Here is a 12,040-nt window from a genome sequence, read left to right on the forward strand (position 1 = left end):
GTATATTGGTCTTTGTCTTGAGGGCTCAATGCCAAAACAGTTGGCCTCAGCCGACAGAGATAATCTCCCTTATCTAACCTCATATATTCTAATCCTTTCCTCAGATGACATAAAGGCATAGGCCTGCTACACCAAAATGCTCTCTGTATATGGGGGAAAAAAATAAGACCTTTCATGGCTCCACACTTGACTGAATGCACAAAACATGTCTCTCCACATATATCAACTCATGGTTCTCCATCAGGTCTGTAAACTGGCTGAGACAAGAGCAGCTGTGCAGTTCCTTCAGCCTGCCTAAGGTATGATGTAACAACAACCAACCGCTGGTGCATGAAAATGAATGAATTTCCAGTCTGTTTTTGTCAGCTGTGTCAACATCTTCATGTTAAGTGGATTCACGTTTAAATGACCACGAACCGTGTTAGGAACTTGGCTTTTGAATGGCTGGTTTCACGTCTTGAGCATCAAATTATTCGCTCAAATTTGGTCGTCAAACCTCAACAGTGATCCAGCTGATCTGAACCGCTGCAGAGCGCTGTGGTGTTGGGTCTTCCATAGAAAGTTATGAATGGCAGAGGATTTGAGGTTTGCTGGTTGAGCGACTGTTTCAACCAGAGGGCACATTGAAATCCCCCAGCATGCACACTGGCCCTTGGGTGCAGTGGCTGACCTACAAATGCAGCTTAGTCGCAGCTTGTGTAGCTGGTGTAGTCTGAGCCAATCAGATTCCAGTTGTGCTTAAAAGCAGAGGAGGGAAACAGATGAATGGATGGAAGTATCATGACAGAGAGATTTTAACAAGGCTTAAACATGTTCAGTATAAAGTGTATTTGTTGTTTGAGGGATAAAGATTAAAGTCTCATGAGTATTATATTATAAGCTCTGGTGGGTGTACAGACACTAAACAAAATGTCACAGACAATGAACAATTTCCATTTTTTTTATTACAAAAGTACGACAGTTACAAAATTCTAATGTTCTACAAAAAAATTATAAAACATTATCACCAGGATTTCCTCACAGTTGAAAAACAAAATCAGTATCACTAACGCCCCAGTAATCTTTTCTCCAGGGACAGTCCAATTGGTCCCCTCGATTACTGAAGCCGTTTAATTACACAGTAGTCCCACATGTGGACGCTCTACTACTCTTGCTCCTCTCCACTGTCCCCGCTGTCGCTGTCTCTTCCCGGATGCTCCGGCATCTTAGCGTGGCCCCCTGCACCCTCATCCTCATCCTCTTTCTTCTCACTGGAGCCCTCAGACATGGGCTCGGAGCTGGCCTCTCCTTGAGGGCTTTCCTGCTCCATGGGGGTTTCTTCCTGTGGTTCTTCCCCAGAGCTAGCTGGCACTTTCTCCACCGCCACTGCCTTGGTTTGTTGCGGAGGTGGAGCCAGTTTCTGCTGCTGCTGTTGCTTGGAAGCCAATGGGAAAGGTAAAGATTTAAAAAAAATGTGGAGACTGAATTTTCCACCTATGTTTTACTGTATCTAAATACGAAATGGTTCATTCTGCTAGGAGATAGCCCATGTTGAAAGGTGATGTGCATGTACTCTTACTATGCATGGGCGTGTGGCCTGTTCATTTTACACATGCACAGCAACTCTCTTAACATCTGACCTATTTACTGCTGCATTTAATTTTAAAGGTTAAAAATAGCAGAAATGAAACCAGGGACAGATGGTGATGACATGTTTTTAGCACCGCTTCAATACTTAATGTGACAAGACACAGAGAAAGTTAAATAGAGAAAACTGTAAATGTATTGAAGAAGAGATGTTAATATAACGATAAGACAGCCACAGTACTGCATTGCTGGTAGATATGAATGGTATGGTATTATATCCTATATTTGACACTAAAACAGTTATATTATTTATCAAAAGGTTTTTTACCTGTCTGTACTTCTGGGAGGTCTGGATCATGTGCATGTACATATTATACACCAGGTTAGCCATCTCTGGCATGTTCTTGGAGATCTGGTCGGGCTGTCTAGAAGCATCTCTCTGAGGAGAAGGGAACAAAGAAAAACAGTAAGAGAAAGATTGTGAAGTGAATCATAATGAAGTAGCACATTGTTCTTGTTATCTGTCATTCTTTCAGGCCCCACATGGTTAGCTATTGATCCAACGTAAATGTGCAGGGAAATTACTATTCGCCTCTCCTGCTTGTTATTTGAAAGACAATTCCTCACTTGCTGCCTCCAGCGATCACCGCTCACATACTATCAAAAGAAGTCGAGGATGTATAGATTGTAATTGGACAGTATTAGTATGCAGACAGAGTCTTGCAGACTAAACTGGGGAGTGGAGCAGAGCAGAATATTCTATGTGCTGGGCTGCTGCCTCCTAAATACAGGGGAGATGCTCACAGAGGCACTTTGGGTGTCAGTACTGTAAAAGTTAATGGTGTGTGGTTTTATTGGTGTAAAAACATCAGGGCTTTAATGTGTTTCCCAGTGATTAAATTTGATTATACATCAGGCTTTACCGTCTGTCCAATACTATCTTACAGTGCTGTAAAAATGGATGTATCCATATGGAGCATTAGGTGCAATGGTATCCTTTATTTTTATAACTTTTTCTGAATCAGCATTGCTAAGTGGCCGGTTAAAGTTTTGGTTGAGTGTTGTCGGACAATGATCTGACTTTTAATCTGCATCTGACTCCAAGCAGCGGGGTATACTGACTCCTAAAAGACGGCCTACGCAGGGGCCCCGTGTGTGTGCCCATAAGACCCGTCCCCCATGGGGATTAACAATCTGGAGTCAAAGGAAGTGTCAGAGGCTATGGGGTATTTCCAACACCCCTGTTGCCACACGCCAGTCAGCGAGACACAGTGACCAGACAACAACAGTCGTCTCATGCTGTCCTGGCAGGAATTCAGAGAGTGGTTTTTCCTTCTGACCTTCTGGGGTTAATTATAGCCATGCCCGTGTTTCCCATGCTTGCTGATGCCTTCTGCAGAACATGCTGTTAACAGACTAGGGCCTATGGGTAAAACTGCACTAAGACTAGTGACGACTAGTGGTGCAATGGATCACAATTGATTAGTACGGATCAACCCCCCAACGGTGTGGCGTCAGAACCTTGGATTGGCTTTGCTATCAATCTGAGACACTAGCGCATGATTTTGGTGCAGCTGCCGGTGAACCCTCTAATGGAGGTTTTAAGGGGGCTGCCTTCTGTGTTTGGAAGTGTGGGTTCGGGGCTTCGCCCACCCTGCTTCGGGGTCCCCAGCTCTTAACCCAGAGTGTGTGATTGGCTGGCATTCATGCATTTCACACATGGGGGTGCCTCGTTGACCATCTTTAAGTGGACTTGGAAAGGCTCAAGGGTGAAGTTAATGATATGGACACAGGCACTTTATTTGTTTTCATTTATTTCATAATATTTTATTCTTCTTCTTTTTATGATGTGGACATGCTATTTTTTAATTCAATGTCCATGTTTAAAACAATATATCACAAATATGAAAGCAAAGTCATATTTGTCTTGTTATCTTTGCCTTTTTTTATTGTTGTTGATCGGAAAATGATCTGACACATGACTCAAAAACTGTGATACGATCTGAACTGTGAGTTTTTTGTCCCCTAGTGAGGACCAAGGGAAATGAAGATGCCATTCTGAATATAGAGGCAGGATTAGACAGAGTCAGGGGGGCTTTGGAGGCAATGACGTGGATGGATGTTGGAGGGGGCAACAGGAATTGGGCACTGATGTGGAACATGTTGGAAAAGTAAGGTTTATTCTTATCAACAAATCTGGAGTTTGACTGCTACTTTACCACACACATTTTATGGAGTATAACACGGGTATGTGCATGTGTGTGTGTGTACGTACGGGTTGCTCCTGGCTGTAGTATTCCTGCGGTCTGATGTGCAGCTGCAGAGGTCTGGCAGTGAGCTGGTTAAAGGCAGGAGTCAGCTCGAAGCAGTTTTGGAACAGTGAGACTCGGGCAAAGATGTACAGACCCAGCCTGGCTCTTGACATGGCTACCACCAGACGCCTCACATCTCTGTGGAGTCAAATGGAGAACAGTTGAAAATCGGCGACACAATGACACAACGGTAGAAAAACAAAATATGACATTTTAAGAGAATAAATCATATGTATGGACCAAAACAAAAACTGAAGTATAGGGATCAAAGTGCAAGGATCAAGTGAAGGAAGGGATAAGGCAGTGGAGTGTAGGAGGAGTGAGGGTTAGAAGCCAAGAGAGATATAAAGGAAATGAAAGGCACAGGGCAGGGATAAACGAGGCAGATAGAGAGGGAGAGGGGGAAGAGTACAAGAGAGGACAGATGGGTTTACTTTTTCTTGCTATCCGGTAGAATGACGAGGTTGTTTCCCAGGGAATGGAAGGAACCTGCTTGGCTTGCTGTCGTAGCCAAAGCAGTTGTTAACCTGCTTTATTTTAGAGAAATACCACTGAATGTCTGTACACCCATATATTCGTATTGTGTGTTTTAGGTGTTAGGATGTGGCAACATAATGCAACTGTGCAGAATTCGACTATTTAGCTTGCCTATAAATCTCTGAAAATACTGGCTTATAGAAATCTAGGGAGCACAGGAAAAGGACGAGCATTTGAGGGGGTAGAAGTGTTTGGCCTACTCAAGCGCCTATGATGATACTGAAATCGGTCTTTGGTTTGATGCACAAGAATTTGGCACACGACCACGTCTGTACGCGTGCACTCACCAACACACATCAACTACTCATGTGGGAAAGAAAATGTGGAAAATGTCCACCTGAGCACTTCATGAGATTAAGAGGATTAATCCTCGCAATATGCATGATGAGTCGCATGAATATGTAGCAGGGGAGGAGGAAAGGCTTAAGGAAACCATTGTGCGTGAGTTAACGTGTGCATACGGTAGGCTTATGTGAAATGACTGCAAATTTCAAACATGGTACTAAACTTGAAACTTGTCAGCACAACATTTCCACAGATACAATTTACACCAGCCTACAGCCAATCAGCACAGAGCTCTAGAAGAGATGAGCCAATCATGAAGCAGGATAGCCTGTGGACATGGTACTGTGGAGAGACGCCCACCTGTGCTGTGACATGTCAGAGCAGAGTGGAAGAATTGTGTGTGTGTGTGTGTGTGTGTGTGTGTGTGTGTGTGTGTGTGTGTGTGTGTGTGTGTGTATGTATGTGTTTGTGTGTATGTCAGAGCGTGTCTCAGTCTGTGCATCCCTGTCAAAGTGTGTGCTCCTGCATGTGACCATGCCTGTGTGTATCAGCAGGAATGCTCCTCCTGTCAAAGCAAGGGTCAGGTTGTCGTATGGTCAGATGCTTCTCCTGCGGTTGTCACGGCAGCAGATTGCCATGGGGAGGAGGATTGTGGGTAAGGACTCAGTGGTGCACCACAGTGATCCCGGTATGGGGGAAAAACCCAATGGACAGCACAAGAATTTCTAATGAACCACAGTGCTTTCTACCACTTAGCCCACCATTCAGAAGCATCAGGGAGACCAAGATATGAATGGATCTTTAGTAAAACCATGAAAAATGGCATTTTAACTACATTTTAAATTTTTAATGATTGCTCCTTTTTTAAAGGAGTAGCGTACCAATGTTAGTTATCAAATTCTGTATGGGTAGCACTGCAGTATAATAGTCAAAAAGTCAAAGGGCAGCCCGAATGGCATTATCTATATATATATATTTAGTGATGCGGTAAGCTGACCCTCTCATTTCTGCCTCAAGCTAGCAGCTCAATGATTCATTATCTACATCGTGGGTCATTTAGGTCCCTGGGAAGAATACAATACATCGGAAAGGAAAGATGATATCTTGAATAGAAACTCTTCCTTGGATCCATACCTAGAGTTGTAGCACATTGTTATAGGGATATCATCTGATAACCTTCTACAACCTTCCCTCTTTCAGGGGACTGAGAATGTGTATGAGGCAGTGTGCAATATCCAGTGTACGACCAGATCAAATGAATAGTACAGAGAGGAGAGCAGGGGGCTGCCTGCCAGATAAACTAACACCTCTCTGTGGCTCGCTGCACTTTCAGTCCGGCCATATCAACTCATTGCTTTATCTGTGAGATGAGGAAAGAACAAAAATTCTCTGCCAGCTAAAAATGACCCCGCTCAAGGGTGAGGTGTAGGGAGGGTATGTGTTTGGCTACAAAAAGGAATGACTTATCATTCGCACCGGGGTTCCAATTTGCAGACCGTCCAAAGAGAGTGGGTGAATGCACCGACAGTGCAGCTGTGATCAATCTGTGCGTGGTGCAAATTCCAATGGTGGGCTACTGTACATCACAGCCAGAGGCCGACGTGGCAGGCTTAAGTGGTGTTGAAAAGAGCCTCCATTGTCTGCTCGTAAAACATGCACAGCGTATTTAGTGTGTGGAGCTCATCGGGATCTCATGGCAGCCGAGGAAGTGAAAGGCCATTTCGCTACACATCAGTGAAATGAAGGAGGAGGCGGGAGAAGGGAGGGAGTAGAGAGATAAGGAGATGGAGCTGAGAGGACAGCAAGACGTATCGTTGAGCAGACAGCGACGGGACATGCAATGAAAAGACATCAAACCTACTGTTACAGTTTGGTTAACCATCACGCCTCCTAATGACTATAATGGTGTGCCTTTGATCAGAACAGAGCTCTTTGTTTAATAGTCTCGCCCCAATCATCAGAGTACAATGCAGTCTCTTAACCAGGACAAAAAGTATATCCAACTCCACAGACTCTTGTCTTGAGGCAGTCCTTTATCCTCCCTGCCTCAAATTAAGCTCCTACGTTCCCCCTTAAGACATCCACAGTGTTCGTCGTTTTATTTTTTTTTGTCTTCCTCAACTTCTCACATGTGACAAAAGAAGAAAGCCTCCCGAGAGCAGCTGTCTCATGGGAGTTAAGTACTACCTACGCTTTTTGCTGTGTTGTCTCCCTGAAGGATGTGTAACTAAGGTTTAGATCCTATTACACAAGTATTTTTTTGTCGAAGAATAGCTGCCGAAGGGGGATCATTTTGGGTCAGGCAAGTTTTTTTCTTCATGCTTGGCACGCACTGCGGTAATTACCTCAGGTGTCCCACGGCTTTGGTGCGGACCAGTGAGAGGATGATGTAGTCGTTCTGCTGACCCTGGAACCTGTCCACCGTTGTCACCTGCACAGGCACACAAACATACGCATAGTTGAGCAAAAGAAATACACACAAATATACACACAAATATCAAAGATATGCTAACTAGGCTGTTGCAGCTGATGTATTTTTTGCAAAGTAAATGAATGTGTGCCTTTAGGTAGGTGGAGGGATTTAGCGGGAATGTTTAGAAACATGAGCGTGACTGATTTCCTACTTAAATTCTTTTTTCTTTCTTTTTGAGAGGGGGGGGATGAACGATGGGGCCTGTGTTTTCTTGCTTTTGCTCTTATCGCTGTGGGCCACACGGGGAGCCAGCGGGGCTAATACGGCTTAGAGGGCACTTTTTATCACCACTAGCCTCTTACCTGGGCCCCATGAGACTCGGGGCCGAGTTACTAGAGGCCATGCTACGCGACTGGATCGGAGATTATTTTAGGGAGACGGAGAATGGAGGAGAAGTGGCTTTCTGTAGGATTTTTTTTCTTTCCCCCAAAGCAGAAGGAAACTCTTGTCAGCCAATTTGCTTTTACGCCCTGGTAATCCTGTCTTGCTGAGAAGCGTATTTATTTCCGTACAGCAAGAACAGAGCTGTGCTTTGACTTTAACAGTTCTGTTACACCTTACATAATAGATACAACATACTGCACTTGCACTTTGAGCTTGATACAAAGCTGGGAAATTGACGAGATGCAACCCCGTAAAAAGTGAAGATATTATAAATACAGCACTATTTGTACTGTGTATAATGGGCTGATCCTGCCGCCTTTATATTATCAACATCTGTGCAAAACCCATGGCACTGTTAAGGAGAATATTGATGGATTTTGGTCTCGTAGATATTTATGTACGGTGTTGCTGTTGAATAAAAACACATTTTTAGTGAGCTAACATCAAGCAACAGCAATGGTAGCACGAAAAGCTAATATGGTGTTGAATAAAACTCACAAAACAAATAAATAAATAATAATACTTTTACGCTAAAGATTACATGAACAAAAAAGTGCTCCTTATTTGCCACCATTCAAAATATTTGTGGTTACTTAGGCCAGCCGAAAAACATTGGCCTTTCTTCTCAAGCTAATAGGGCATAGGTCACCTTTGAGAAGCCACACAGTCCCAGGAATACAGCAAACAACCTACAAACCAGCCATGCAAAATAAATAATCCTGTGGTTGCAGTTACCTGCTATATTAGCTCATATAACTTTCTGTGATACTGGAACTCCCCTTCGAAACACTTTTGGGTAGAAGGAAGGTTGCGTGTGTGAGAGTGTTAAAAAAAGGGAGTAATGGATGTACTGTAGTAGACCAATATTTATTTACGTCTCCCTGATGCTATGTAGAACAGGTGCAGCACCAGAGGCAACAATATGTCTCGGTCTTACAATGGCATGAGGCATCGCGGGCTCTGTGTTCAAGTCAAGTGTTTAGTGTTCAAGTCAAACAGCCGTGGTCTGCATGCATGCACAGACCCAATTCCTGCGCACGCTTAGTGGAAGTAGGCCATAACGGTGGACTTGAAGGGGCTAATAGCTGCATGTCTTTCAGTCCAAACAGTGCGACTGGTTTAGCAGAAAAAAGGGGTTCAGAAGAGAGGGAGTTATTCTTAGCCGACAGACAGTGACAACAAAGCCCAGATCGAGAATCTCCCCAAGGCACAGCATTTTGCATGGTGTTTAGTTATTTATGAGAAATCTTCCAGAGATTGAATTACCGAGGTCATGTCATTGTGGCACATGCATGTCTGTCGGTAAAAAGGAAGGACACAAACACAAGAGAATATACAGTGAACCACATCTTTGTGAACAACACACACCCACCCACCACAGTTTGTTTCTAATAGAAGTGAATTGACCGAGAACCATTTTCTTCTATCTTGCAATCCCTCTGGTTATAGTCAAGAAGACAATGACAGGCACTCAGCTAATGGTCAAGTATGGATCCCTCCTCTCTTTCTTTCTTCCATTCTTTGTTACTCACTCCATCCATTCTGCTATGTCTTATTCATGGCAATTACACCCTGGAATGTGCAGAAGTCAGGCTGGCGGATTATTCAATTCTTCCAAAGAGACTCTTGAGGGATGACAGAGTTAATAGCTTAATGTCTTATTTCTTGTGCCTTCAAACTGACAGGATATCATATCTGTCTGAGAAAAAAAAACATGTTGGGGACATGTTGGGTTGGGTTTCCCGATCTATGTCAACATATTCTGGTCCCGGTAACACAGCAAGACTTGCCTTTCTGAGGCTCCCACTCTTAGACAATTAGGGGAAAATCCACAGGAGAGATGGGAAAAGTGTGTGTGTTTGTAGCCATGTGGAGGATGCAGAGGAGGATGCAGAATGGGGACTCAAAGCTGCAACAGTCAGACCCTTTACCTTGCAAAGATGTATCCTTGACTCCGTTGTTGTGAATCCTAAATCCTAAACTAGAGTCATAAACTTAAGGGTTTAGAGTTGGTCCGAATTCCATCATTATTTAGTTGAGGTGACATTTGGATGAGAAGTAACAATGTTATGACTCAGAATCCAGTTTGCAGTTAAAGCTGGGGTGGAGGATTTGGGGAGAAAATGGCAGTTGGGATAGAGATTCGAATCCAAATACCTCAACCGCTCCACTTGTTCTCTTTGGTCCCTCCCCTATGGTCCCTCCCTGACATGCTCTACACAAACAAAGTTGTGCCAAAGTGAATGGACAGTCCCAACAGCCAATAAGAACAGCGAATCGGAGCCTTGCTCCGATTGGTCAAAGTGTACAGCTCATGTTAACTTTGACCAATCAGAAATCACATACCCCAGCTTTAAGTGATAACCTTCTTGTTAGTGACCTGGATGAGAAAATACCCTACCAACCGAAAAATAATGCCAATCTACTCTGACTTAAAAATTCACAGAGAAAACTTACAAAATAACAAGCATCATTAAAAATGCATAATTGCATAACTGCATTCATTTGTATGCAAACTGCTATGTTTGAGATCCAGGGGGCAACATCAGCTGGTGTGTTTATTTCAGTATGGGCTGTGACTGGTGGTCAATGGCTTTCCTCCCCTTTTCTGTCTAATTAAACTAATCACAGCAGAGTACACTGGGCTGTTGACATCTTCTTGGTTTTAGCCATTGTGACATATTGTCAGACCCACTGTAGACCCAATGCTCAGTGCCATGACCTTTCAGCAGCTCAGCATTTTCCCACAAGAGCCCCTCTTTCTGGTTCATGTCTTTCTCTCTCTCTGGCATTCTTTCTTCTCAGCTAAATCCAACAGCCTGTCACCCTAGTCACTTTATTACTGAGCATGCATACTGACTAAGGCCATGAGCACAATGAGTGACACTTCATATATTAACATTGCAGGACATTTCACATGACCAAGCACAATTTATGGCAAGCTGTCAGAACACAACACACTTGATAGACAAAGCAACAAGGAAGCAAAACACAAACACAACATTGCACATAAATACACAAGAGGGTATTAACTGCCTTTAGGAGAAGAAAACATGCTGCAATGTATGTCCCTGCCTTTGTGCATGGAAGGATACATCTAGTGATATTATATATGTTCCTCTTATCAGCTTATCTCATGAAAAGACTAAAACAAACAATAAAATGTGCGTACTAAATAGTCTATTACAGCTTATGTATCTGTATCGATGACATCCATTTTGTCAAAATTAAAATGTTGTGTGAAATCTTCCATCATTAATATGAACAAGGGCACTATTTTTATCCACAGAAAATAGTCCAGCAAATGCACAATTTACTCTCATTTGAGATACATTTTCTAAATAATAGTGTTAATGGAAAATAAGTACCAGTAGCCTTTTGCAGGGAAAAATATAATCTTCTCTAAGGAACTTCATTGGCCATTGGGGAAAACCGCCTTGCTTATCACTGACACTACACAAACAACCGAAACAATATGTGAAATGTTTGAACAATACAACATTATAGGAGGCAAGGGGGGACCTTCTGCAACTATAGCAAGTGACATATTCACTCTCTCTTCTTTCAACTTTCTCTGACACGTCTCAATACTATGACATTGTAAAATGCCTAAAGAACAGATACCAAAGAAAGGTAAGAGAATATGGGTAGGGAAAAGGAATGGAGAGAGAGAGGACAGCATAACCTGAGGCTGGCGGGTAAAAGCATTTAGCAGTACAAACAGAAAATGGATGGAAAACCATGCCAACGGGCTGCTGACTTAACACAGTGTAAAGAAGGAAAGAGGGGAGGGAGACAATGGGAGTTGGGGAGAATACCGTGGGCAGGAGAAATACAATCCAACGGTATCCTTCAGGGATGAACACGGCACTGAGTTTACACCCACTCGCAAAGTGTGCACATTTAAATCCCTTCCCTCCTACACTCTCACACACTCTTACACACAGTGCATGGAGGTAGATTTACAGAGGTATGCAGACGGCTGGTATGTCAACAGGGGACAGGGTGCACACAGTGTCCTGCTCTATTTGGGTCTTATGACTTGCAGCAGTCTTCAAGGTCTCATGATTTGATTGAACAGTATAATGAAGGCCATAGTGAAAGCAATACTCTTCTGCTTTGCCTGCTATAGGGAAAAGTGAATCAAAAACCTATTTGAGCTTCTGATTGATATTCCACAATGCAAAAATCACACACATACACTAAAGCTGAGGAGACACTGTCTGTCACACTGCAGGGATAAGGACTAGGGATGCACGTAGCGACTCATTTCCCCAAAGTTTAAACGGAAGATTTAATTTAGATGAGTCCAACAAAAAAACACTGAGCAAACCAAGCACAATGTAAACGCTCTAGGAGACTTTCATCTTTAACATTCTTCTAGACAATTACCAAATAGTTAATGTAAATGCTGTTCTGTTGTAATTTGCGGTGCGCTGTAGGGGAGACCGGGGATAGTAGGCACACTTTTTACTCTAGTGAG

General features: G+C 43.2%; 1 protein-coding gene across 2 annotated transcripts in view; it reads right to left on the bottom strand.

Moving 5' to 3' along the window:
• Positions 1-926: 926 nt before the first annotated feature.
• aqr (aquarius intron-binding spliceosomal factor) overlaps positions 927-12,040 on the bottom strand; it is a 53,161-nt gene continuing 42,047 nt past the window's right edge. For both annotated transcript variants that reach the window (XM_080042958.1, XM_080042957.1), the window contains exons 33-36: positions 7,046-7,131; positions 3,842-4,016; positions 1,895-2,005; positions 927-1,414 (exon numbers count right to left, since the gene is read on the bottom strand). In XM_080042958.1, the coding sequence (XP_079899084.1) occupies positions 1,145-1,414; positions 1,895-2,005; positions 3,842-4,016; positions 7,046-7,131 (642 nt within the window). In that variant the 3' untranslated portion in view covers positions 927-1,144. The remainder of the gene's footprint in view (positions 1,415-1,894; positions 2,006-3,841; positions 4,017-7,045; positions 7,132-12,040) is intronic.

This window comes from Ammodytes marinus, assembly GCF_949987685.1.
Source record: "Ammodytes marinus genome assembly, chromosome: 15".
Lineage (NCBI taxonomy): Eukaryota > Metazoa > Chordata > Actinopteri > Uranoscopiformes > Ammodytidae > Ammodytes > Ammodytes marinus.